Genomic DNA, 24,804 nt, shown 5'->3' on the forward strand with positions numbered 1-24,804 from the left:
GCCAGGGGAAAAAAAAAGAAAAAAAAAAGAACGAAAGAAAATAAGAACAGGGAGATGAAGATGAACAGATGTAAAAGGCGTATTCAAGGCTGTGATTAATAAGTATTGAAAATCCAACAATGACAACAAATCAAAACCAAAAAAAAACAAAAAAACTTTCACAAAATCAACAAAAAGACGCGCACATGCACACACACCACCGACCCAAGCATGAAAAATGCTCACTCAAAAGATTAGACAATACACACTGATCTCCCCACACATTCATTTACAGACTATTCCATCACTGTGTAAAAAAAAAAAATATTCCAAAGGTAATTACTGCCGCTAAAACCGCACTGTACGTTGTGGAAAGCTTGAAAATATTGTATCGATTATTCTAGAACGTTGTGCTTTAGCTTTTAAGTTCATCTACAGGTAGATGCTAATTGAGGGACTTCTTGTCTGCATGGACCAAAAGTGGCCTGCAAAGACTGAATACAGGTACTGTTGTTGTCATTGTTCATTGCTGGGCATTTTCTGGGATTTATAACACAAGATCTCAAGAGTGTAGCTGATTATTTCACATAATCATACCAGAAGTTGCAGACAATCTCAGTCATTCACAGGAAACTCATGCACGATATGTTTGAAAATTTTCTCTATATGAACATCAAATTAACAGAAAAATTGTTTGGACTTTGACGAATGAATTACAATGAATGAATGACTCAACACAATAGCATATGCAAATCCCACGAATAAGGAAAAAAGACATATATTGAAGGGGACATAAAAAAAAAGGCTGTGAAGCCTAGGCAGACAATCTGTCCATCTCTACTACTATACTACTACTACAACATAACCTCAGGGAAATACTCAAAACCATAAAGTCAACTAAGAGTGTTACAAATTATGGATTCACTAAAAGGTAACTTCAGTGAGTTACAAATAATCTAAAGAAGAACAGTAAAATTCATGGAACTTTCAAGCTAAATTACAGATTTCACTTGGAACTGCAAACATGTCATGTTGAGGAGATGACAAATTATTTGAAAAAAATTATTTCACTTGCAGGTAAGCTACTTTGCAAAATACCCCCAGCAATCATAAAGAACCCCCAAGGATTTATAAGTAATTTCAAACAGTCTCAGACAAACTATGGACAAGAGTTAACTCATTCTACCGCACAGCTACATGCCAGCTACAATCCTGTGGACCAACACTACATGATTTATATATATATATATATATATATATATATATATATATATATATATATATATGATAGTCAGTCGTGTCCGACTATGACCATCAGAACAGCAGAGGAGGCAACTGCTGTTCCAACAAATTGGGCTAGAATTTGATTATAGTGGAGAGTGTCTTGCCCAAGTACATCCCCACTCTCTCGGCCAAGAGGGTTTTAGGACAGTCGGCGTTGGGATGGTTCCCAAAGGCCGACTAGCCCACAAGGCTGCAGCACTAAGAGCCAGTGCAATTTTGCCTCCTAGTCTGAGAGTCATAGTCCGTCACAAAAGACTAAGCTGTAAACGGTTTCCCAATTCACTGGGGAAACCATTGATAATACAGCTCTCACTTTGCTGTTGGTCCAAATGTAAACTTATGTCAACTTGTGATATAAGCCGAGTGTTGGGCCGTAATGATACCACTGCACAATTAACAGGTTCACGAAAACTGCAAAAATCAATTGGAGAATTGTTGATTTAATCAGCTGAACAAGGCTTCATTTTCGTGCTTCCGGAATAAAATCCGTAAATGGATCGGTTCAGAACGCCAACTGTACCAAGCAAGAATGAACAAAACTAAGACGGTGTGCCGCCACAAGAACACTTGTATCTGGTCCGCAGGGGAAGTAATCATGGTACGAATTAACTTGCACAAGGAGTAGAATGAGTTAAGGATTATCTCAAAACGTCACAGATAATGCTATGAGGTGACTGATGATCTCAAGGAACTGAAGCTTCATTTCAGATCGTTACAAACAATTACACTAACTTTGGGAGATTTTTTTTTACTCAAAAAGGAAGTAACAGCACCATAATGGAGATGAAATGTTCTGTAAACAAACACCACTCTGAAATTAAACAAAACTGATGCCAAACAAACAAAACTATAGAAAATAAAAATTCAAAAACAAAAAACAAAAACAACAACAAAGAAACCTTAAAAAATAAAAACAACAAATCAATAAGAAAATTTTTTTTAAAACATGAAAGAAAAAAACTCACTCTGGTTCCATTTCAACTATAATACAACAAACAAATCCACAATACATCCTTGTTGTGGAATGTATCACACAAAAGCACCTGAAAATTAGGATAATCATATGTAGTATGTAACCCCCCACGTTTTTTAAAAGGGATTCATCATAACCAAAAACTTGCATTCCTTGGGACTAAAAAAAAAAAAAGAAAAAGAAAAAGAAAAAAACAAATGCACACAAAAACATGGTCAGTTATAAAGTACAAAGTATCACATAAAAAATGTGCAAGACTTTTTTTTTTTTTTAAACATATTCAAACCCCCACCCCCACAAAACCAAATAACATTGCCCACTTATAAAAATCATATTATCACACACACACACACACACACACACAAAGTGAGCAATTTGGCAGAAAACTCATCTCAGGATTTCTCAGTGAGAGATATCACACACACACACACACATACACAAAAAAGACATGTCATCTTGAGGGCACTGACACAGTTTATACCTGCTGTCGTCATTGTTCACATGCAGGCACTTTGTGAGTTTGCCACACAGCTCACACCACTGCCACAACAGGCGCAACAGCCGAGTGGTTGAAGCGTTGGGCTTCAAGTCCGAGGGTCCCAAGTTCGAGTCCCGGTCACAGCGCTTGGAGGGTAGGTAAAGAGTGGAGATTCTTCCGATCTCCCAGGTCAACAGAATGTGCAGACCTGCTAGTGCCTGAACCCCACAATGGGCGTATACGTGAGCAGAAGACCAAACACGCATGTTAAAGATCCCATAATCCATGTCAGCATTCCGTGGGTAATGGGAAGAAGAAAATACCCAGCAGGCACCATCCTCGTTCCCCTCGAAAACAGAGCATGACTGCCTATATACGGCAGGGGGCAAAAACGGTCATACATGTAAAAGTCCAGTCGTGTATAAAAGTGAACATGGAAGTCACAGCCCATGAATGAAGAAGACACCGTGGTCATTGTTAGCTGTTTTAACTCTCTCCATACGAACAGCGAAAGAGATGACGTTAACAGCGTTTCACCCCAATTACCATCATCAAATTATTGCGAGCGGAAGGCTCTTATACTGAAGACGTGAATGTTGACAAAGAATACCACAATTCTGATGACGGAAGCTAAAGGTTGGGTCATTCAGACACCCACTGGACATCCGAGGGGTCTGTATAGAGCAGAAGAGAGGACTGGCCGTACTGAGTGAGTTAAAGAAATATTACACTACAGGCATTCTGTTTGAAAGAAATTTTACACTTCATGCATTCTGTTTGAAAGAAATATTACACACAACAGGCATTCTGTTTGAAAGAAATATTACACACTACGGGCATTCTGTTTGAAAGAAATATTACATACAGGCATTCTGTTTGAAAGAAATATGGTATACTACAGGCATTCTGTTTGAAAGAAATATGGTATACTACAGGCATTCTGTTTGAAAGAAATATGAAAGAAATATTACACACTACAGGCATTCTGTTTGAAAGAAATATGGTATACTACAGGCATTCTGTTTGAAAGAAATATGAAAGAAATATTACACACTACAGGCATTCTGTTTGAAAGAAGTATTACAAACTACAGGCATTCTGTTTGAAAGAAATATGACACACTACGGGCATTCTTTTTGAAAGAAATATGACACACTACGGGCATTCTGTTTGAAAGAAATATTACAAACTACAGGCATTCTGTTTGAAAGAAATATGTCTATACTACAGGCATTTCTGTTTGAAAAAAATATGGTATACTACAGGCATTCTGTTTGAAAGAAACATGGACACACTACAGGCATTCTGTTTGAAAGAAATATGACACACTACAGGCATTCTGTTTGAAAGAAATATGACACACTACAGGCATTCTGTTTGAAAGAAATATGACACACTACGGGCATTCTTTTTTAAAGAAATATGACACACTATGGGCATTCTGTTTGAAAGAAATATGACACACTACGGGCATTCTGTTTGAAAGAAATATGATATACTACGGGCATTCTGTTTGAAAGAAATATGACACACTACAGGCATTCTGTTTGAAAGAAACATGACACACAAGGGACACTGTTTTATTCTTTGATGGATAAACTGCACACTATACAGAGTAGCGACTGCTCATTCTGTGACAAGCGGAGTGATGGCCTGGAGGTAACGCGTCCGCATAGGAAGCGAGAGAATCTGAGCTCGCTGGTTCGGATCACGGCTCAGCCACCGATATTTTCTCCCCCTCCACTAGACCTTGAGTGGTGGTCTGGATGCTAGTCATTCGGATGAGATGATAAACCGAGGTCCCGTGTGCAGCACGCACTTAGCGCACGTAAAAGAAACCACGGCAACAAAAGGGTTGTTCCTGGCAAAAATCCATGTCAATAGGAAAAACAAATAAAACTGCACGCAAGAAAAAAAAAAAAGGGGTGGCGCTGTAATATAGCGACACGCTCTTCCCGGGGAGAGCAGCCCGAATTTCACACAGAGAAATCTGTTGTGATAAAAAGAAAATACAAATACAAAGTACACAACCTACAATATAGACTGTTCTTTTGGTCACAAAACACTAACCAGGTAAGACAGGAACAAGCTGCCTGCCATCGGCAAATTATTGTGTTCACCCTGCATGTGTGTGCATGCACACAACACCACAATACCTAACCCAACAAGTAACCCCCCCTCCCTCTCCCATCACAATTTCAGTCTTGAACACACCATGCGCACTGGTCAATATATATCTGTTTAATAGTAATACTAATACTATTATGACAGGAAGCGCAGAGTACAGCCTTCTCACGCAGTCCCAAACCAAAATGGACCTCCATAGCAACATCGTCATCGTCATCGTTATGCTCCTCCTTCATCATCATCATGAATATAAACATAAAGGTCTCAAAGTCTGTGGCCTTTCATGCCCTGCTCTCATGGTGACCTCAATTTCAATACCCATCTACTTCTGTGCTTGGGGTGAGTCCTGTCAATGTCGTCAGTGTCGGCAGATTCATGGGGGGCTGTTGTTTGAGGGACGTGGTGGCAGTCTCCACTCTGGGAGGGGCGCTCACTCAGTCTGGCTCCGCGACTAAGCCATTATTGTTGTTAGTAGGGGGCTTAGTAGGTGGTGTCCTAAGTACATTAAATCAGAACAGGCACCACTGAACACCACCGAAGTGACTCAGCAGCAGTGCAGGGTCTCCTCTGGTGTGTGGCCTCCTGGCGACCTAACATCGATGGTTCCCTGCGGACTGCTGACGCTGGAACTGTGACGGACGAACCCGGGTGTGGCTGTGTATGGGGGAATCTAAATGAGCGGCATGGGAGTAATAACACTGAAATGGTGCAGATGATGGGGCAGCAAAACAACCAAAAAACAAAACAAAACAAAACAATACTAATAATGGACATGGTGCGTTTTTCCCAAAATACTTCTCAAAGTGCTTTATGTTTTGTTCCGTGACCCTCTTCAACCCCTCCCTACCCCACTCACACACAGGGAAACACATACCAGAATACACTCGCACAATTTAACATCGGAAAAAAATGACACCCTCTAGAAAACATCCCTGCAACACGCACTCAGGCATACACACACACACACACACACACACACAAATGCACAGACGCTCACCAACACCTTTGCCACACACAAATGGCAAACAGCTTCCCCCACACACTAAAATGTGCAGTTGAAACCAGATGACACCAACACCAAAAACTCATCATTTTAAAAACCTATCTATAAGCACTCTCAGCTTCCTTGTTCTCCAACACCACCCATGTCAGCTCACTTTGGATGTATGTGGAGTGGGAGAGGGAGAGTGTGAGTGGGGAAGGAGGGGGGGCGGGGGGGGGGGGGGGGGTGAGGGGTTTTTGAGAAAAGAGTGGTCATGAATGTTTTATGTAACTTGTAATATTTCTCTTTCATGTAAAACGCCCTGAACTCTTAGAAAAAAAAGGGCGTTATATAAATGTACATGATTATTATTATCATTATTATATGCTTCAACCACACTTCACAAGAAAAAAAAAAACCAGCAAAAAACCAAAAAAAAACCCCCAACAAATAATGGAGTTCCCTGACTTACACAAATATACACAAAATCCCAACGTGCTAGTTAGGCCTGGAGAGCCAACGAGACACAAAGTATTGACACAAAGCACAGACAAAGAAAGAAAGAAAAAAAAAAAAAAAAAGACAACAAAAACAACCACAGGGGTCCCCAATCTGCAGCCTCCAGCCACACGCCACAGCAGGGGGGGTTTACCGCTGCTCCAAACAGATGGTCGCCCTGGCATCTTCGGCCACCACAAACACGAAGGAAAACGGCTCCATGACGACGTCGCCACCGTACACAGCTTTGGGAGTCAAGTCTGGCAGGTGGTTGTCGATGAGCTCCAGTTTGACTCCGTTCAAAGACATGAACCTGGACACACGGGTGTGGTGCAAGATGAAGTACACAGGACACATACATACATACATACTATGCACACACACACATACACACATACGCACGCCCAACACACACACACACACATACACACAAAGCATGCACAACACACACACACACATATACACACACACAAGCATGCACAACACACACACACGCAACAAAACAACCAACAAACAAACAAAAAAAACATACACTGAACAAATACACACAAAATAACACACAATCACACACAAAACACATACACACATGACCAAAATGCACAATGAACAAATACACAAAACAACACACACACTCACACACACACACACACAGGGGAAAGACCAAAGCTGAAGTGTTTGCGTATGTGGCTGTTTTGGTTATTGTGCTGTGCTGTGCTGTGCTGTGCTGTGCTGTGCTGTGTTGTGTTGCAGTGCAGTGCAGTGTAGTGTAGTGTGCTGTGTTGTGTACTGTGTTGTGCTGTGTTGTGTACTGTGTTGTGCTGTGTTGTTCTGCGTTGTAGTGTAGTGTAGTGTCTTGCAGTGCAGTGCAGTGCAGTGTGTTGTGTTGTGTTGTGTTGTGTTGCAGTGCAGTGTACTGTGTTGTGTTGTGTTGTGTTGCAGTGCAGTGCAGTATAGTGTACTGTGTTGTGTTGTGTTGTGTTGTGTTGTGTTGTGTTGTGTTGCAGTGCAGTGCAGTGTGTTGTGTTGTGTTGTGTTGTGTTGTGTTGTAGTGCAGTGTGTTGTGTTGTGTTGTTGTAGTGCAGTGCAGTGCAGTGTGTTGTGTTGTGTTGTGTTGTGCTGTGTTGTGTTGCAGTGCAGTGTACTGTGTTGTGTTGTGTTGTGTTGTGTTGCAGTGCAGTGCAGTATAGTGTACTGTGTTGTGTTGTGTTGTGTTGTGTTGTGTTGCAGTGCAGTGTACTGTGTTGTGTTGTGTTGTGTTGTAGTGCAGTGCAGTGCGTTGTGTTGTGTTGTAGTGCAGTGCAGTGCAGTGTGTTGTGTTGTGTTGTGTTGTGTTGTGCTGTGTTGTGTTGTAGTGCAGTGTGTTGTGTTGTGTTGTGTTGTGTTGTGTTGTGTTGTGTTGTGTTGTGTTGTGTTGTGTTGTGCTGTGTTGTGTTGTAGTGCAGTGCAGTGCAGTGTGTTGTGTTGTGTTGTAGTGCAGTGTGTTGTGTTGTGTTGTTGTAGTGCAGTGCAGTGCAGTGCAGTGCAGTGCAGTGTAGTGTAGTGTAGTGTAGTGTAGTGTAGTGTAGTGTAGTGTGTTGTGTTCTGTTGTGTTGTGTGTTGAATTGGATTGGATTGCCTTGCCTTGTCTTGTTTTGTCTTGTATTCTATTACTCTTTTGTCACAACAGATTCCTCTGTGTGAAATTCAGGCTGCTCTCCCCAGGGAGATCGCATCGCTACAGTAAAGGCGCCAACCATTTTTTTTCTTTTCTTTTCTTTTCTGCCTGCTAGTGTACTTGTTTTCCTTCCTATCAAAGTGGATTTTTCCACAGAATTTTGCCAAAAGGGGCAACCATTTTTGTTGCCGTGGGTTCTTTCACGTGTGCCAAGTGCATGCTGCATACAGGACCTCACATTATCATCTCTTCCGAATGACTAGCATCCAGACCACCACTCAAGGTCTAATGGAGGGGGAGAAAATACGTTCTGGCAGAAGGAGAGGATTTGGCCTCTGCCTTCCTATGCAGATCTCTAGACTCAGTGAATAGGAATTCACTGCCCTGATGGTTGCAAAACGCTATAGATGGGACCTTTAACAATCATCTCTGCGTGTGTCACTCAGAGATAAGACCGGCACGATAGCCGAGTGGTTAGTGCATTGGACTTTATCTGAGGGTCCCGGGTTCGAATCTCGGTAACGGCACCTACTGGGTAAAGGGCGGAGATTTTTTTTCAAAACCTCCCTTGTCAACATTTGTGCAGGCCTGCTTGTGTCTGAACTCCCTGTGCATAGGCAAGCAGATGATCAAACATGCACGTTAAAGATCCTGTAATCCATGTCAGCGTTTGGTGGGGTTATGGAAACAGGAACACACCCAGCATGAACATCCGTGGAAACATGAGTATGGCTGCCTACATGGTGGGGGGTGGGGGTGGGGGGTTAAAAACTGCAATACACCGTTAAAAGCCCATTCGTGTACATACGAATGAACATGGGAGTTGCAGCCCATGAATGACGAAGAAGAAGACTCAGAGATGATAGTCTACAAAGCACACACACACACACGCACAAAAATAAAATAAAATAAAATAAAATAAATAAAGACTGAAATCGACAGATCCAAAATCAGCAGGAAAGGCGGCTCACTTTGACAGCAGTCCCTGGTGGTCACCAGCAGTGAGGGAGTACAACCACACCCACTGGTCGCTGAACTGCGACAGTCTGAGGATCTTGGTCGTGGCGTTCGGGTTCAACATGTAGACGGCCACACTCCCCGCTTTGAATCTGGCCACACACACACAAAAAACAACCACCATCAAAATGTAGACGGCCACACTCCCCGCTTTGAAGCTGGCCACACACACATAAAAAACAACCACCATCAAAATGTAGACGGCCACACTCCCCGCTCTGAATCTGGCCACACACACGTAAAAACAACCACCATCAAAATGTAGACGGCCACACTCCCCGCTCTGAAGCTTGCCCCGCACACACATAAAAACAACCACCATCAAAATGTAGACGGCCACACTCCCCGCTTTGTAGCTGGCCACACACACATAAAAACAACAACCATCAAAATGTAGACGGCCACACTCCCCGCTTTGAAGCTGGCCACACACACATAAAAACAACAACCATCAATCTTCATTCCAAGGGATTTGAGGGCTGGCTACATGTTAACTCTTTTTTTAGCAACCTCAGTCAGCTTTTAAGGAGTCATGTAAAACGAACCGTTTTTCTCATCGTAACAAAAGTTTGACAGCTGCAGCCAACTTTCCCCCTTTAAAACTATAGAAAAGTGAACAGGGTAGAAATTAACAAGACCACACACACACAAAAAAGAGCACACATGCAAACACACACACACACACACACACAATCTACTCACTCATGCAGGTACCTATTCACCTCACACTGACACAAGCACCATCAGACAAAGAATAGAATAGAATAGAATAGAATAGAATAGAATAGAATATGTCTTCATTACCAAGTGTACCGGGGTCACAAGGAATATTGTATATAACAATAATAAAGGATAATAATAATAATAAAGGAATAACGTCTCATAATGTGAACCAAGTGTACTAGACCCTGAATTTGATTCTCCAAACTTGGGAGAAAAGGCGAGACCAGGATTCAAACCCTGACCCTCACAGACACTGTAATGGCAATAAGCATCTTTACCATTCGGCCACCTTCCTCCTGATGGTGATGGAGTCTTCCGTCGGACCGACGAATGAGTAGGCAGGCAGGCTTATCTGTCGATGCGTGTCCTCATATGGGAGAAGAGGCCGATTCTGGATGCGCAGCACTTCCCACAGATGTTGCAAGGGAAAGCATCCCCATAAGTTGAGCCCTGCTTCCTTCACTCACGTTTCTCCTTAATGGCCAGCGCTCTCTTGTTTTCAAACGTCTTTATGCCACTAGAGCACAACATCCTCCAGCGAGAGCGGTCAAGGGCATCAGTTTCCCAGGAAGCGATGTCTATGTCACAGGCTTTGAGGTTTGTCTTCAAGGTGTCCTTGAAGCGCTTGCAGGGTCTTCCAAGTTCGCGGTGGCCTTCCTTCAGCTGGCCATACAGTAGCATCTTCAGGATCCTGCTGTCTGTCATGCGGACAACGTGTCCTGTCCAGCATAGCTGGCACTGGATCAGCAGGCTTTCGATGCTGGGCAGGCCGCTCCTCTCCAGGACCTGGAGGTTGGAGACCCTGTCTTGCCACTTTATGCCGAGGATCTTTCATAGGCATCTCTGGTGAAACTGCTGAAGTTGTTGAATGTGACAGTGATACGTCGTCCATGTTTCACAGCAGTACAACAAGATGGTCAGCACAACAGCTCTGTAGGTTTTGATTTTGGTGCTGAGCCTGATGCCTTTGTTGTTCCACAGCCTGTTGTTGAGTCTGCCTTCCTCCTAAGGCAAGAACAAAAACCAGAGAAATTGGGAGACGCTCACTCAGTCTGGTTCTGCGACTAAGCCATTACTGTCATCAGTTGGGGTCTTAGTAGGCGGTGTCCTAAGTACGTTAAATCTGAACAGGCACTACCTGGTTTGTGGCCTCCTGGCGACCTAACATCGATGGTTCTCTATGTGGGCTGCCAGCATTGGGACTGCGACAGACGAACCCAGTTGTGGCTGTGTATGGGGGACTCGGAATGAGCGGCGTGGGAGTAATGCCACTGAAACAGTGCAGATGATACGGCAGCAAAACAATAACTAAACCCTCCCCCCCCAAAAAAAACCCCAGAGAAATGGAACTCTGACAAAACAATAACCACTTGCACCAGTGGAGAGGGACTGACCAGACCACCACCAAGTCACAACCCACATCACTCACTGTTGCCCGTTGGCACAGGCAGCGTAGGCTCGAACATCAGAAGGGGCCGTGACGTTGAACACGGCGCCCCGCACGATTCGTTTGTAGAGCACCGTCAGCCAGAAATCCTGCCAGTACCCCAACCAAGGACACGTCAGTCAGCAAACAGTGAGAACATATACGTCACTTCATAAACAGTGCATACAGGCAGGTAACGCATGGACATGTATCGACACAAAGCTGATGCAGCAGCCACAGATTAACTGCCCTTTAACCCTCTCAGTGCCAAGCCTATTTAATACTCAGCATGCAAACAACTAAAAGAAAGTGTACATAACCTATGCTTTTCTTGAACAGAAAATGAACACACTATCCAATCATGACAATTTCAGATGAATTAAATGATCTTGTGACAGGAAAATTCCTACACTGACGAGGATGGAAATTTCCATCCTGGGGCATTTTTTTTAACACTGGAAGGGGGCGGAAATTTCTAACCTGGGGCACTTTTTTTGACACTGGAAGGGGGCGGAAATTTCCAACCCGGGGCACTTTTTTAAGCACAGGAAGGGGGCGGAAATTTCCATCCTGGGGTACTTTTTTTTTTACACTGGAAGGGGGCGGAAAATTTCCATCCTGGGGTACTTTTTTAAGCACAGGAAGGGGGCAGAAATTTCCAACCCAATGCACTTTTTTAAGCACAGGAAGGGGGCGGAAATTTCCATCCTGGGGCACTTTTTTTTGACACTGGAAGAGGGCGGAAATTTCCATCCTGGGGTACTTTTTTTTTTACACTGGAAGGGGGCAGAAATTTCCAACCCAATGCACTTTTTTAAGCACAGGAAGGGGGCGGAAATTTCCATCCTGGGGCACTTTTTTAAGCACTGGAAGAGGGCGGAAATTTCCATCCTGGGGTACTCAAGGGGTTAAACATTATTTTCCTTGTTCTCCTCAGCTGGTTTTAAGAACTGAACGGTAATCTGCCCTCAAATGCCACCTTTGCCGTCAACCGCGATCTCTTCATCTTCTTCATTCGTAGACCACAACTTCCATGTTCACTCGTAGGTACACGGGTGGACTTTTATGTGTATGACTGTTTTTAACCCCCCATGTAGGCAGCTATACTCCGTTTTTGGGGGTGTGCATGCTGGGTATGTTCTTGTTTCCATAACCCACCAAACACTGACAAGGACTACAGGATCTTTAACAAGCGTATTAGATCTTCTGCTTAACCGTATACACACAAAGGGGGTGCAGGCACTTAGCAGGTCAGCACATATGTTGACCTGGGAGATCGGAAAAAAATCTCCACCCTTTACCCACCAGGCCGCCGCCGCTACCGAGATTCAAACCCAGGACCCTAGGACTGAAAGTCCAACACTTTAACCACTCGGCTACTGCGCCCGTCCAACTGCGATACAAGCCAAGCAACAATGACCTGAATTTCAGCAACAAGGAGAACAAGACCTACAACAGACAGAACCACCCCAACAGACAGACAGACAGACAGGGTTTATAACCACAAGGTGGATTGGAGCTTGACCAGGGAAGTATCCGAGTAAGAAGGAAACGCGGCAGTCTATTCCTGGAAACACACCCCAGCTTTTAGCCATCTGCATACCCAACAACCACACCAAGCTGTCTCCTTAACCGTTCTTTTTAAATCAAATCAATGTATTTATAACCGACTTGTTCTGAACAGATAAGCGCTTATAAGTATCCACGCATCATAACTCAAATGGAAAACTACAAGGGCCGGAGGGAGGCTATTAAGATCTTCATAAGACCAGTTGAAAACTTAGTTGAGACTTGACGAGGAAAGGGATTCATTCCATCATCAGACCCAGTGAAAAACGCGGCCTGTCAATGTGAAATAACATCCACAGACTCCATTTTTAAATCAAGTTTCAGTTACTGGTTGGTCCTATAAAAACAACATCAATGACCCATGTTTAAACGGGTCAGCTGTTAACCCAGGAAACTGGTGCAGTTCAGCTTTGTACATATCAATCATTTACACCAGCAGAATGCCTGAAAGACGTCGTAGTATAGTGTCGTGATCAGGAGTAAGGAGGCGCCAATTGGTTGGTTAACCAAACCCTAAAACACATTTTGCCAGCAGGCTACCAGCAGACGAATGAAACCAATCGACTTAGATGAATAAAGATCTTGTGACAGGAAAAATCCTACTCTGACGAGATGGAAATTTCCATCCTGGGGCAATTTTTTTAACACTGGAAGGGCGAAATTTCCATCCCGGCATTTTTTTTGACACTGAAAGGGTGGAAAATTCCATCCTGCGCACTTTTAAGCACAGGAAGGGGCGGAAATTTCCATCCTGGGTACTTTTTTTTTTACACTGGAAGAGGCGGAAATTTCCATCCTGGCACTTTTTTTTTACACTGGAAGAGGACGAAATTTCCATCCTGGGTACATTTTTTTTTACACTGGAAGGGGGCAGAAATTTCCAACCCAATGCACTTTTTTAAGCACAGGAAGGGGGCGGAAATTTCCATCCTGGGGCACTTTTTTTGACACTGGAAGGGAGTGGAAATTTCCATCCTGGGGCATTTTTTAGAACACAGGAAGGGGGTGGAAATTTCCATCCTGGGGTACTCAAGTGGTTAAACATTATTTTCCTTGTTCTCCTCAGCTGGTTTTAAGAACTGAACGGTAATCTGCCCTCAAATGCCACCTTTGCCGTCAACCGCGATCTCTTCATCTTCTTCATTCGTGGACTGCAACTTCCACAGTCACTTGTATGTACATGAGTGGGCTTTTATGTGTATGACTGTTTTTACCCCCCCCCCCCCCCCCTCCCTCCCCCCAATGTAGGCAGCTATACTCCGTTTTTGGGGGTGTGCATGCTGGGTATGTTCTTGTTTCCATAACCCACCAAACACTGACAAGGACTACAGGATCTTTAACAAGCGTATTTGATCTTCTGCTTAACCGTATACACACAAAGGGGGTGCAGGCACTTAGCAGGTCAGCACATATGTTGACCTGGGAGATCGGAAAAAAATCTCCACCCTTTACCCACCAGGCCGCCGCCGCTACCGAGATTCGAACCCAGGACCCTAAGACTGAAAGTCCAACACTTTAACCACTCGGCTACTGCGCCCGTCCAACTGCGATACAAGCAACATGACCTGAATTTCAGCAACAAGCAGAACAAGACCTACAACAGACAGAACCACCCCAAACAGACAGACAGACAGACAGACAGACAGACAGACAGACAGACAGACAGACAGACTGACAGACAGACAGACAGACAGACAGACAGACAGACAGACAGACAGACTGACTGACTGACTGACAGACAGACAGACAGACAGACAGACAGACAGACAGACAGACAGACAGACAGGAGGTCGCGGGTCTCATCACCCACAGGGTTCGGATCCAGGTCAGCGTTGACCAGGGAATAGTGACCGCCATAGAAGGACTGCCGGATGACCGTCTGTATTCCCCTGGACGCACACACGCCCAGCTTGTCCAGCCATCTGCACACCACACCACACCACGCCACGCCGTCAGCTCTACACTTTGTGCATCCTGCTTCTTTTTAATAATAATAATAATAATAATGGTATTTATACAGCGCTGAATCTTGTGCAGAGACAAATCAAAGCGCTTTTGCACCAGTCATTCACATGCATGCATAACTCTAAAACTGGAGAAATTGAAGACAAGGAAGAGGCAGGGAAGGGAGGCTATTCTGGGAAGAGGTGGGGTTTAAGGCCAGACTTGAAAGAGCTGAGTGTGGAGACTTGACGAAGCGAAAGAGGAAGTTCATTCCAACTGAAAGGTCCAGAGACAGAGAAAGAACGGCGGCCTGGTTCATGTGCGAAAAACACTCCCCAGCGCCTAATATTTTAGATGGCATGCTCTCAGTTACTGGCTTTTGGTTCATATCAAAACAACACAATGAACTTGTTCCCCTTAAAACCGGGTATCATATCAATCAATGAGTCCATGTTTGTATAAATCTTACAGCTTGGTCTCTGACCGAGGATAGGCGCTATATAAGTATCCGTATCAATCAATGACTCCATGTTTGTATAAATCTTACAGCTTGGTCTCTGACCGAGGATAGGCGCTATATAAGTATCCATATCAATCAATGAGTCCATGTTTGTATAAATCTTACAGCTTGGTCTCTGACCGAGGATAGGCGCTATATAAGTATCCATATCCATCAATGACTCCATGTTTGTATAAATCTTACAGCTTGGTCTCTGACCGAGGATAGGTGATACATAAGTATCCATATCCATCAATGACTCCATGTTTGTATAAATCTTAGAGCTTGGTCTCTGACCGAGGATAGGCGCTATATAAGTATCCATATCCATCAATGACTCCATGTTTGTAAAGCGTATAGAGCTTGGTCTTTGACCCAGGACAGGCGCAGTGTAAGTATCCATTTCATCATCATCATCATCAAATGTACACACAGACCATGAATGCATGCTGCATGACATAGTGGCGTGTGTAGTAGTGTGGTGGTGGATGCTGAGGAGTGTGAATGAGTTGCGACCGAAAATTTGATTTGTTATGTGTGTAACAAACAAAACGCTGAAACTACATGTTTATTTGTGCACGACAGGGACAGTATATGAGAGAGAGAGAGAGAAAGACAGTGATAGACAGACAGAAACAATGTCTGAATGTCTGTCCCTCTCATCTCTGAGTTTCCACAGAACTGTCTGTCCAGGCAACCTCTTTCACAGAAGAAGAAAACCAAAAAAGGAGTTATCAACACCGGTAAATGAAAAAAAACAAAAACAAAACAACACACACACCAAAGGCGACCAACTATAACCTGATCACCTCAACACTCACAGAAAGCCTGCCACAAATCTAAACGCTCACAAAAATCTTACAAACAAATCTCAACAATCACAGAAAGCTTGCCATGAATCCCAATATTCATAGAAATCTTGCCACGAATCTCAACATTCACAGAAAGCTTGCCATGAATCTCAACAATCACAGAAAGCTTGCCACGAATCTCAACATTCACAGAAAGCTTGCCATGAATCTCAACAATCACAGAAAGCTTGCCATGAATCTCAACATTCATAGAAAGCTTGCCATGAATCTCAACACTCACAGAAAGCTTGCCATGAATCTCAACATTCACAGAAAGCTTGCCATGAATCTCAACATTCACAGAAAGCTTGCCACAAATCTCAACACTCACAGAAAGCCTGCCACAAATCTAAACGCTCACAAAAATCTTACAAACAAATCTCAACAATCACAGAAAGCTTGCCATGAATCCCAATATTCACAGAAAGCTTGCCACGAATCTCAACACTCACAGAAAGCTTGCCACGAATCTCAACACTCACAGAAACCCTGTAACAAATCTCAACACTCAACAGAAACCCTGCCACAACCCTCAACACGCATAGAAACCTTGCAACAAATCTCATCACCCACAGAAACCCAGCAACAAAATCTCAAACACTCACAGAAAGCCTGCTACGCATCTCAACACTCACGGAAAGCCTGCCACGCATCTCAACACTCACGGAAAGCCTGCCATTACTTTCACAACTCACAGGAAGCCTGTCGTGAATCTTAACACTCACATACACTGCCATGAATCTCAACAATCAACACAACGCCTGCCACAAATTTCAACACTCACACAAACCTCACAACAAATCTCAACACATCACAGAAACATGGCAACAAAATCTCAACGCTCAACGGAAACCCCCCTGCAACAAGCCTCAACACTCGACAGAAAGCCTGCAACAAATCTCAGCACTCACAGAAAGCCTGCCACGAATCTGTCGGAGACGTTGGGAGTGCCGCTGTCGTACGACGAGGACGTCTCACTCAGCCAGACGGGCAGCAGGGGATTCACAAACCTTGACATCGCCAGGACTTCCTGCACCTTGTCCTCAAGGCTGCTCATCACTTTGGTGTCCAGAAATTTGGAGACTGGAGCCCCCGGCCCGTAGAAGTAATACCTGTAAAGCACACACCCCTGGCTCAGTTTCACTTGGAGACTGGAGCCACCGGTCCAGTAGAAGTAATACCTGTAAAGCACACACCCATCGCTCAGTTTGACCTGGATATTGGAGCCCCCGGCCTTTAGAAGTAACACCTGTAAAGCACACACCCATCGCTCAGTTTCACTTGGAGATTGGAGCCTCCCACCCCGTAGAAGTAGTACCTGTAAAGCACACACCCCTCGCTCAGTTTCACCTGGATATTGGAGCCCCTGGCCTTTAGAAGTAACACCTGTAAAGCACACACCCCTGGCTCAGTTTCACCTGGATATTGGAGCCCCTGGCCTTTAGAAGTAACACCTGTAAAGCACACACCCCTGGCTCAGTTTCTCTTAGAGATTGGAGCCTCCTGCCTGATAGAAGTAACACCTGTAAAGCACACACCCATCGCTCAGTTTCACTTGGAGATTGGAGCCTCCCACCCACCCCCGAAAACGGAGTATGGCTGCCTTCATGGCGGGGTAAAAACGGTCATACACGTAAATGCCCACTCGTGTGCATACGAGTGAACGCAGAAGAGGAGCCTCCCACCCTGTAGAAGTAATACCTGTAAAGCACACACCCATCGCTCAGTTTCACTTGGAGATTGGAGCCACCGGTCCAGTAGAAGTAATACCGATAAAGCACACACCCCTGGCTCAGTTTCATTTAGAGATTGGAGCCCTCCGACCCGTAGAAGTAATACCTGTAAAGCACACACCCCTCACCCAGTTTGGAGATCGGAGCTCACGGCCCCGTAGAACTAACACCTGTAAAGCACACATCCCCTGGCTCAGCCTCACTTTAAAGGATGTGTCAAAAAGTGGCGTACTGGTCAATATACGCTACACCGTGTCTGCTTTAAAAAAAAAAAAAAAGTATATTTTTTAAAAAGAAGCTGATGTCTCACTTGTGCTTACACCCAGCATGCCTTGAGAGCCTTCCATGGTTTTGTATAAAACACTGACACGAGATAAATACAATAGTAAATGCACTGCGATATGATAAAAATAATATATATACGAGCAACAGGAAATGGCTGATATAAATAAGTATACATACGGACCCTGTTTGACAAAAGCATCCAAATGCACACACACACACACACGCACACACACACACACACAGAGGTAACACTCACACACACAGAGGTCACACTCACTCACACTCACACACACACACACACACACACAGAGGTACATAACACACATGCAACAATTTGAAGTTTCACAGACACCCAGCCCCAACCCTCCAAGAACAGGCCCCATACACATATAAATATATTCACTAGCACAGATCATTTTAAAGAAGAATGCTGCGAAGACAATACCCTGACTGATCACACAGTCAAGGTGTCTAACACCCACAAAAACAAACTCACTGATGGAACGAAGACGCCCTCACAACTTTTGACCCTCCAGCAGCCAGAAACCTGGGGAAAAAAAAAAAAAAAAAAAAAAACCAAGATGAAAATTAAATGTCCTTTTTTTTTCCCTTCTTCATTAATCACCATGATGGCCATTGCTCAGCTCAGCCTTCAACATTTTGAGGTCCCGTCAAGAGACTGTGTGTGTGACACGTTTATGTTTTCACCACATACAGCCCTGAACATAGATATACATACATTTACATGGGTGAACACACACACAGGCTCACACACACACACACTCTCTCTCTCTCTCTCACACACACACATGCTCTCTCTCTCTCTCTCTCTCTCTCACACAGAATTAGAAACAACAACAACAACAACAACAAAAACCCACCACCTCCATTTCATTCCTAAGACTTGTTCAAGCTGTTGAAACAAGAGTTCCCTTTCATTGTGCAAGATCCAAACACACCCCTCGATGTGATGTGTATGATTTGTACATTACTTCCAGCTGATTTCTCTCACTGACGTTAACGAACATCAATTCAAATACACCGTGTGCCGTCTGTTGAGAGAGAAAAATGAAAAATGAATTGACAAAAGAAGGCATGTGTTACTCTTCAAACCAGCTACCATCGCTAAGTGGACAGCATCGCAAACAGACAACTGGAAGGACGTGTGTTCGAGCCCTTCAGAGACAGGAGGAGTTTGTATTATACTCCATGTTTGGTGTTACATATACTTACCATGTCAAACTGATGCAAACTAGGCCTATCGGTTTGCTCTGCTTGGCCAAATTTCGTGCGGCTAACAGTGAAAAGACGAGCAGTCTTGGCCCGGTCCGCTCTCAGCCAATCAAACGCCTCTAAAAGCTATAAGCGCTGAATCATTCCTTTGGCCAAGGCTCTCCACGCCATCTTGTCAGGTTTACGCTCTGTCTCGTCTTACGCTTTTTTTTGGCTATTAAGCGTATTCATTTGGCCTTATTTTGCTGCATGCGGCTTGTCTGTATTGTATTCTTACATTCTGTGTACTCGATTCGACTCGGCACCCTCGATTCGTTCGTTTTTCTCTACCGGTTATTTTGGCCCAAGGCCACCCCCTATCCAGAGCTGAGTGTGCTGTGGGCTTCAATGGGAAGACTGGGACCACACAGTCCAGTGTCAGCCACTTAAAGGATGTGTCGATGGGAGCGTTGCTCAAATCTCCTGACCAACACTGCAGGTGTCTGCATCTCTCAGCCTGGTTAACTCTCTCCATACGAACGGCGAAAGAGACGACGTTAACAGCGTTTCACCCCAATTACCATCATCAAAATATTGCAAGAGGAAGGCTCTTATACTGAAGAGGTGAATGTTGACAAAGAAGACCACAATTCTTACGACGGAAGCTAAAGGTTGGGTCATTCAGACACCCACTGGACATCCGAGGGGTCTGTGCAGAGGAGAAGAGAGGACTGGCCGTACTGAGTGAGTTAACGTCAGAATACATATCATGAGAATACAGCCTTGTTAACTAGATCCCCAAGCCTAAATGAAATTAATACTCTTTTGTCACAACAGTTATCCCTGTGTGAAATTCAGGCTGCTCTCCCATGGCAGAGAGCGTGACACTATGACGAAAGCACAACCCTTCTTCTGCCTCTAAGTGTATCTGTTTTCCTACCACGGTGGATTTGCCAGGGACAACCCTTTTGTCGCCATGCGTTCTTTTACATGCGCTATGTGCATGCTGCACACAGGACCTCGCTTTATCGTCTCATCCGAATGACTAGCATCCAAACCACCACTCAAGGTCTAGTGGAGGGGGAGAAAATAGTGGGGGGTGTGGGGATCGAACCAGTGCGCTAAAATTTCCTCGCTTCCTTGGTGGATGTGTTACCTTTGGGCCACCACTTTGCACAACAGATGCATAAAGCACCATCCCCAACATCATTTATACATCATCTTCTTCTTCTTCTTCGTTCGTGGGCTGCAGCTCCCACGTTCACTCGTATGTACACGAGTGGGCTTTTATGTGTATGATCGTTTTTTTACCCGGCCATGCAGGCAGCCATACTCCGTTTTTGGGGGGTATGCATGCTGGGTATGTTCTTGTTTCCATGACCCGCTGAACGCCGACATGGATTACAGGATCTTTAACATGCGTGTTTGATCTTCTGCGTACGTATACACACGAAGGGGGTTCAGGCACAAGCAGGTCTGCACATATGTTGACCTGGGAGATCAGAAAAACCTCCACCCTTTACCCACCAGGCACCGTTTTTATACCATGATTCTAACCCGGGGCCTTCACATTGAAAGTCTAACGCTTTATCCACTCGGCTATTGCGCCCATCGATACATCATCAATATATTCATAGGAAATGAAATGTCTCAAATTCTGGGGCACACACACACACACACAATGTCACTAATAGTGAAAAGACGCTAAACTAAAGAACATACACACACACACGCACACGCACACATACATGCTCACACATGCACACACACGCACACACACACACACACACACACACACATACACGCTCACACACATGCACACACACACATGTACACACACACACACATTACCCTTCAAAATATTTCAGGAGGTTGGTGACAGCCTCAGGGCCGATGATGAAAGATGAGGAATAGGCCGGGAACTCGGCCAGCAGTCCTTTCAGCGTGGCCACGTCTTTGGCCAGTTGTACAGGGGACACACTCACGTTGAACGACTGTTTGTACACATCGTACTCTGTGACACACACATACATGGATATTGTTTGTACACATCGTACTCTGTGACACACCCTCACATAGATATTGTTTGTACACATCGTACTCTGCGACACACCCACACATAGATATTGTTTGTACACATCATACTGTGTGACACACCCACACATAGATATTGTTTGTACACATCGCACTCTGCGACACACCCACACATAGATACTGTGTGTACACATCGTACTCTGCGACACACCCACACATAGATATTGTTTGTACACATCGTACTCTGTGACACACCCACACATATTGTTTGTACACATTGCACTCTGCGACACACCCATACATAGATATTGTTTGTACACATCGCACTCTGTGACACACCCACACATAGATATTGTCTGTACACATCGCACTCTGTGACACACCCACACATAGATACTGTGTGTGCACATCATACTCTGCGACACACCCACACATAGATATTGTTTGTACAGATCGCACTCTGTGACACACGCACACATAGATATTGTTTGTACACATCGCACTCTGAGACACACCTACACATAGATATTGTTTGTACACATCATGCTCTGCGACACACCCACACATAGATATTGTTTGTACACATCGCACTCTGTGACACACCCACACATAGATACTGTGTGTGCACATCATACTCTGCGACGCACCCACACATAGATATTGTTTGTACACATCATACTCTGCGACGCACCCACACATAGATATTGTTTGTACACATCATACTCTGCGACGCACCCACACATAGATATTGTTTGTACACATCGCACTCTGTGACACACCCACACATAGATATTGTTTGTACACATCGCACTCTGAGACACACCCACACATAGATATTGTTTGTACACATCATGCTCTGCGACACACCCACACATAGATATTGTTTGTACACATCACACTCTGCGACACACCCACACATAGATATTGTTTGTACACATCGTACTCTGTGACACACCCACACATAGATATTGTTTGTACACAACATACTCTGCGACACACCCACACATAGATATTGTTTGTACACATCATACTCTGTGACACACCCACACATATTGTTTGTACACATTGCACTCTGTGACACACCCACACATAGATATTGTTTGTACACATCATACTCTGTGACACACCCACACATATTGTCTGTACACATCGCACTCTGTGACACACCCACACATAGATACTGTGTGTGCACATCATACTCTGCGACACACCCACACATAGATATTGTTTGTACAGATCGCACTCTGTGACACACCCACACATAGATATTGTTTGTACACATCGCACTCTGAGACACACCTACACATAGATATTGTTTGTACACATCATGCTCTGCGACACACCCACACATAGATATTGTTTGTACACATCGCACTCTGAGACACACCCACACATAGATATTGTTTGTACACATCATGCTCTGCGACACACCCACACATAGATATTGTTTGTACACATCACACTCTGTGACACACCCACACATAGATATTGTTTGTACACAACATACTCTGCGACACACCCACATATAGATATTGTTTGTACACAACATACTCTGCGACACACCCACATATAGATATTGTTTGTACACATCATACTCTGTGACACACCCACACATAGACATGTTTGTGCACATCATAGCTCGTGACACATATAAAAGTATGGTCGTATACATCATATTCTGTGACACACGCATAGATATGTTTGTATTCATCATATTTTGTGACACACATACATTAGCAAGGTTGTATACATTACATTATGTGACACACACATGCCAGTACAGAAATAACTCATGGAGTAAGGTTACACACCCCTGCTGGATATTGAACCTAGGTCAATACAGATCCCATTCAAAATGCATTTCATTCGTTTTTATCAAGCCCTATATTCATGCGTCATTTCAGTGGTATCGCACTCACAGATTTCATACCCAAATTCCAACCCTCCCCAGGGGCCTCACCAACACACACACACACACACACACACACACACACGCACATACACAGCGACATCAAGGCCGACTCCGTTGCAGTCTTCTTCTTCTTTTTTCTTCTTCTTCTTCTGTTTTCATGGGCTCAAACAGGGACTACAGCAAATTTTCCTTCTTTTCCCCACACTACCAGGGAGTACAACAAGCTCCTGCCTGAAGCAATATCAGCCTCGGCGGAGAGCTTCCAATCCTACTTCTGTAAGCTTATCTATTATTTATTCACCTTTTTTTCTTTTTTCTTTTTCTTTTTTTTTTCTCAAGGCCTGACTAAGCGCACTGGGTTACGCCGCTGGTCAGGCATCTGCTTGGCAGATGTGGTGTAGCGTAAATGGATTTGTCCGAACGCAGTGACGCCTCCTTGAGCTACTGATACTGATACTGATACAAATGCATCTGCACTGAAGTTTCTGGGGACTAGCCTGACCACAGCATTACAAGTGCACTTTTGAAGCCATAGGTCATGGAACAAACCGTCGTCACCAAAAACACATTCAGTCCCCTTGAAAACACTGGCACGCAATACAGAGTTCAAGGCCAACAACTTTAAATTCTCATCAACCGTGTAAGAGAACACAACTGACTGAGAAAGCGAAACCGAACATGTCCACTGAAGTAAAGAAATATTTCGTTCTGAGTCCAAGGGAAGTGACAAGGTCTTAGTGTTAAATCAGTACTTGGGGAACAAAATGTGAAACGTTCGCACACGTGCATATTATATGAATACACACACGCTCACACACATACCCCCCCACACATATGTATACACAACAGACACACACACACACACACATATGTACACACGCATGCACACACACCACACACACACACACAGACATTTCTGCAGGTGATGTTTGGAAAGTTATTTCTGACGAGGTTCTTATGGTCAAACTTTCAAAGGCATTAGTTCATAGCCCTATTTCTACATTCCTCTAATGTACCTCAGAATTGCGTTAATGGTTTCTGATTATTATTATTATTATCATTATTGAATTGTTACCGTTAAATGTTATTGCATGTTAGTTGTGCATTTGTGTGTGTGTGTGTGTGTGTGTGTGTGTGTGTGTGTAGTTTTCTACCTTTTCTGTTTTCCTCTTCCCTCTCTCATCCCCCATCCCTTCCCCCACCCCCCACTTTTTTTTTAATACTTTTTTTCTTTGATCGTCTAATAATAGTAATATCACTGATAGTGAAAAGACGCTAAAGTATGAACACACACACACGCACACACACACATACACACACACGCAGAAGGTTTGCTGCATAGTCCAATTGGACATTTGTTATAGTTGTTACAGTTGTTTGATGTTAGCGTTTCCTTCCTAATGTCTCCCCTTTTAATGTTTTATTTTTTCCAGTGCTCTGTATCTTTCCCCACCACACACACACATGCGCACAAAAGCCCACACACACATACCATTCTTCACCCTCTGCCCAATACTGTTACCACCACCATGCTCTGCCCTCCAACCCCCGCCTCCCCCCCCCTCCCGTTTTTTTCCCCGTCTAATATCACTTAAAGTGGATGACATTAACTCACTCAGTACGG

At 44.1% G+C, this 24,804-nt stretch overlaps 1 protein-coding gene across 2 annotated transcripts in view; it reads right to left on the reverse strand.

Moving 5' to 3' along the window:
* Positions 1–4,009: 4,009 nt before the first annotated feature.
* The window catches only part of LOC143302084 (heparanase-like), a 30,063-nt gene continuing 9,268 nt past the window's right edge, over positions 4,010–24,804 (reverse strand). Inside the window, exons 5-11 of one of the 2 annotated variants that reach the window (XM_076616598.1) lie at positions 21,086–21,248; positions 18,519–18,569; positions 16,916–17,116; positions 14,521–14,632; positions 11,145–11,251; positions 8,947–9,084; positions 4,010–6,634 (exon numbers count right to left, since the gene is read on the reverse strand). In XM_076616598.1, coding sequence (XP_076472713.1) covers positions 6,472–6,634; positions 8,947–9,084; positions 11,145–11,251; positions 14,521–14,632; positions 16,916–17,116; positions 18,519–18,569; positions 21,086–21,248 — 935 coding nt within the window. In that variant the 3' untranslated portion in view covers positions 4,010–6,471. The remainder of the gene's footprint in view (positions 6,635–8,946; positions 9,085–11,144; positions 11,252–14,520; positions 14,633–16,915; positions 17,117–18,518; positions 18,570–21,085; positions 21,249–24,804) is intronic. The other variant, XM_076616599.1, reaches the window with a different exon arrangement.

Source organism: Babylonia areolata, chromosome 28, assembly GCF_041734735.1.
Source record: "Babylonia areolata isolate BAREFJ2019XMU chromosome 28, ASM4173473v1, whole genome shotgun sequence".
Lineage (NCBI taxonomy): Eukaryota > Metazoa > Mollusca > Gastropoda > Neogastropoda > Buccinidae > Babylonia > Babylonia areolata.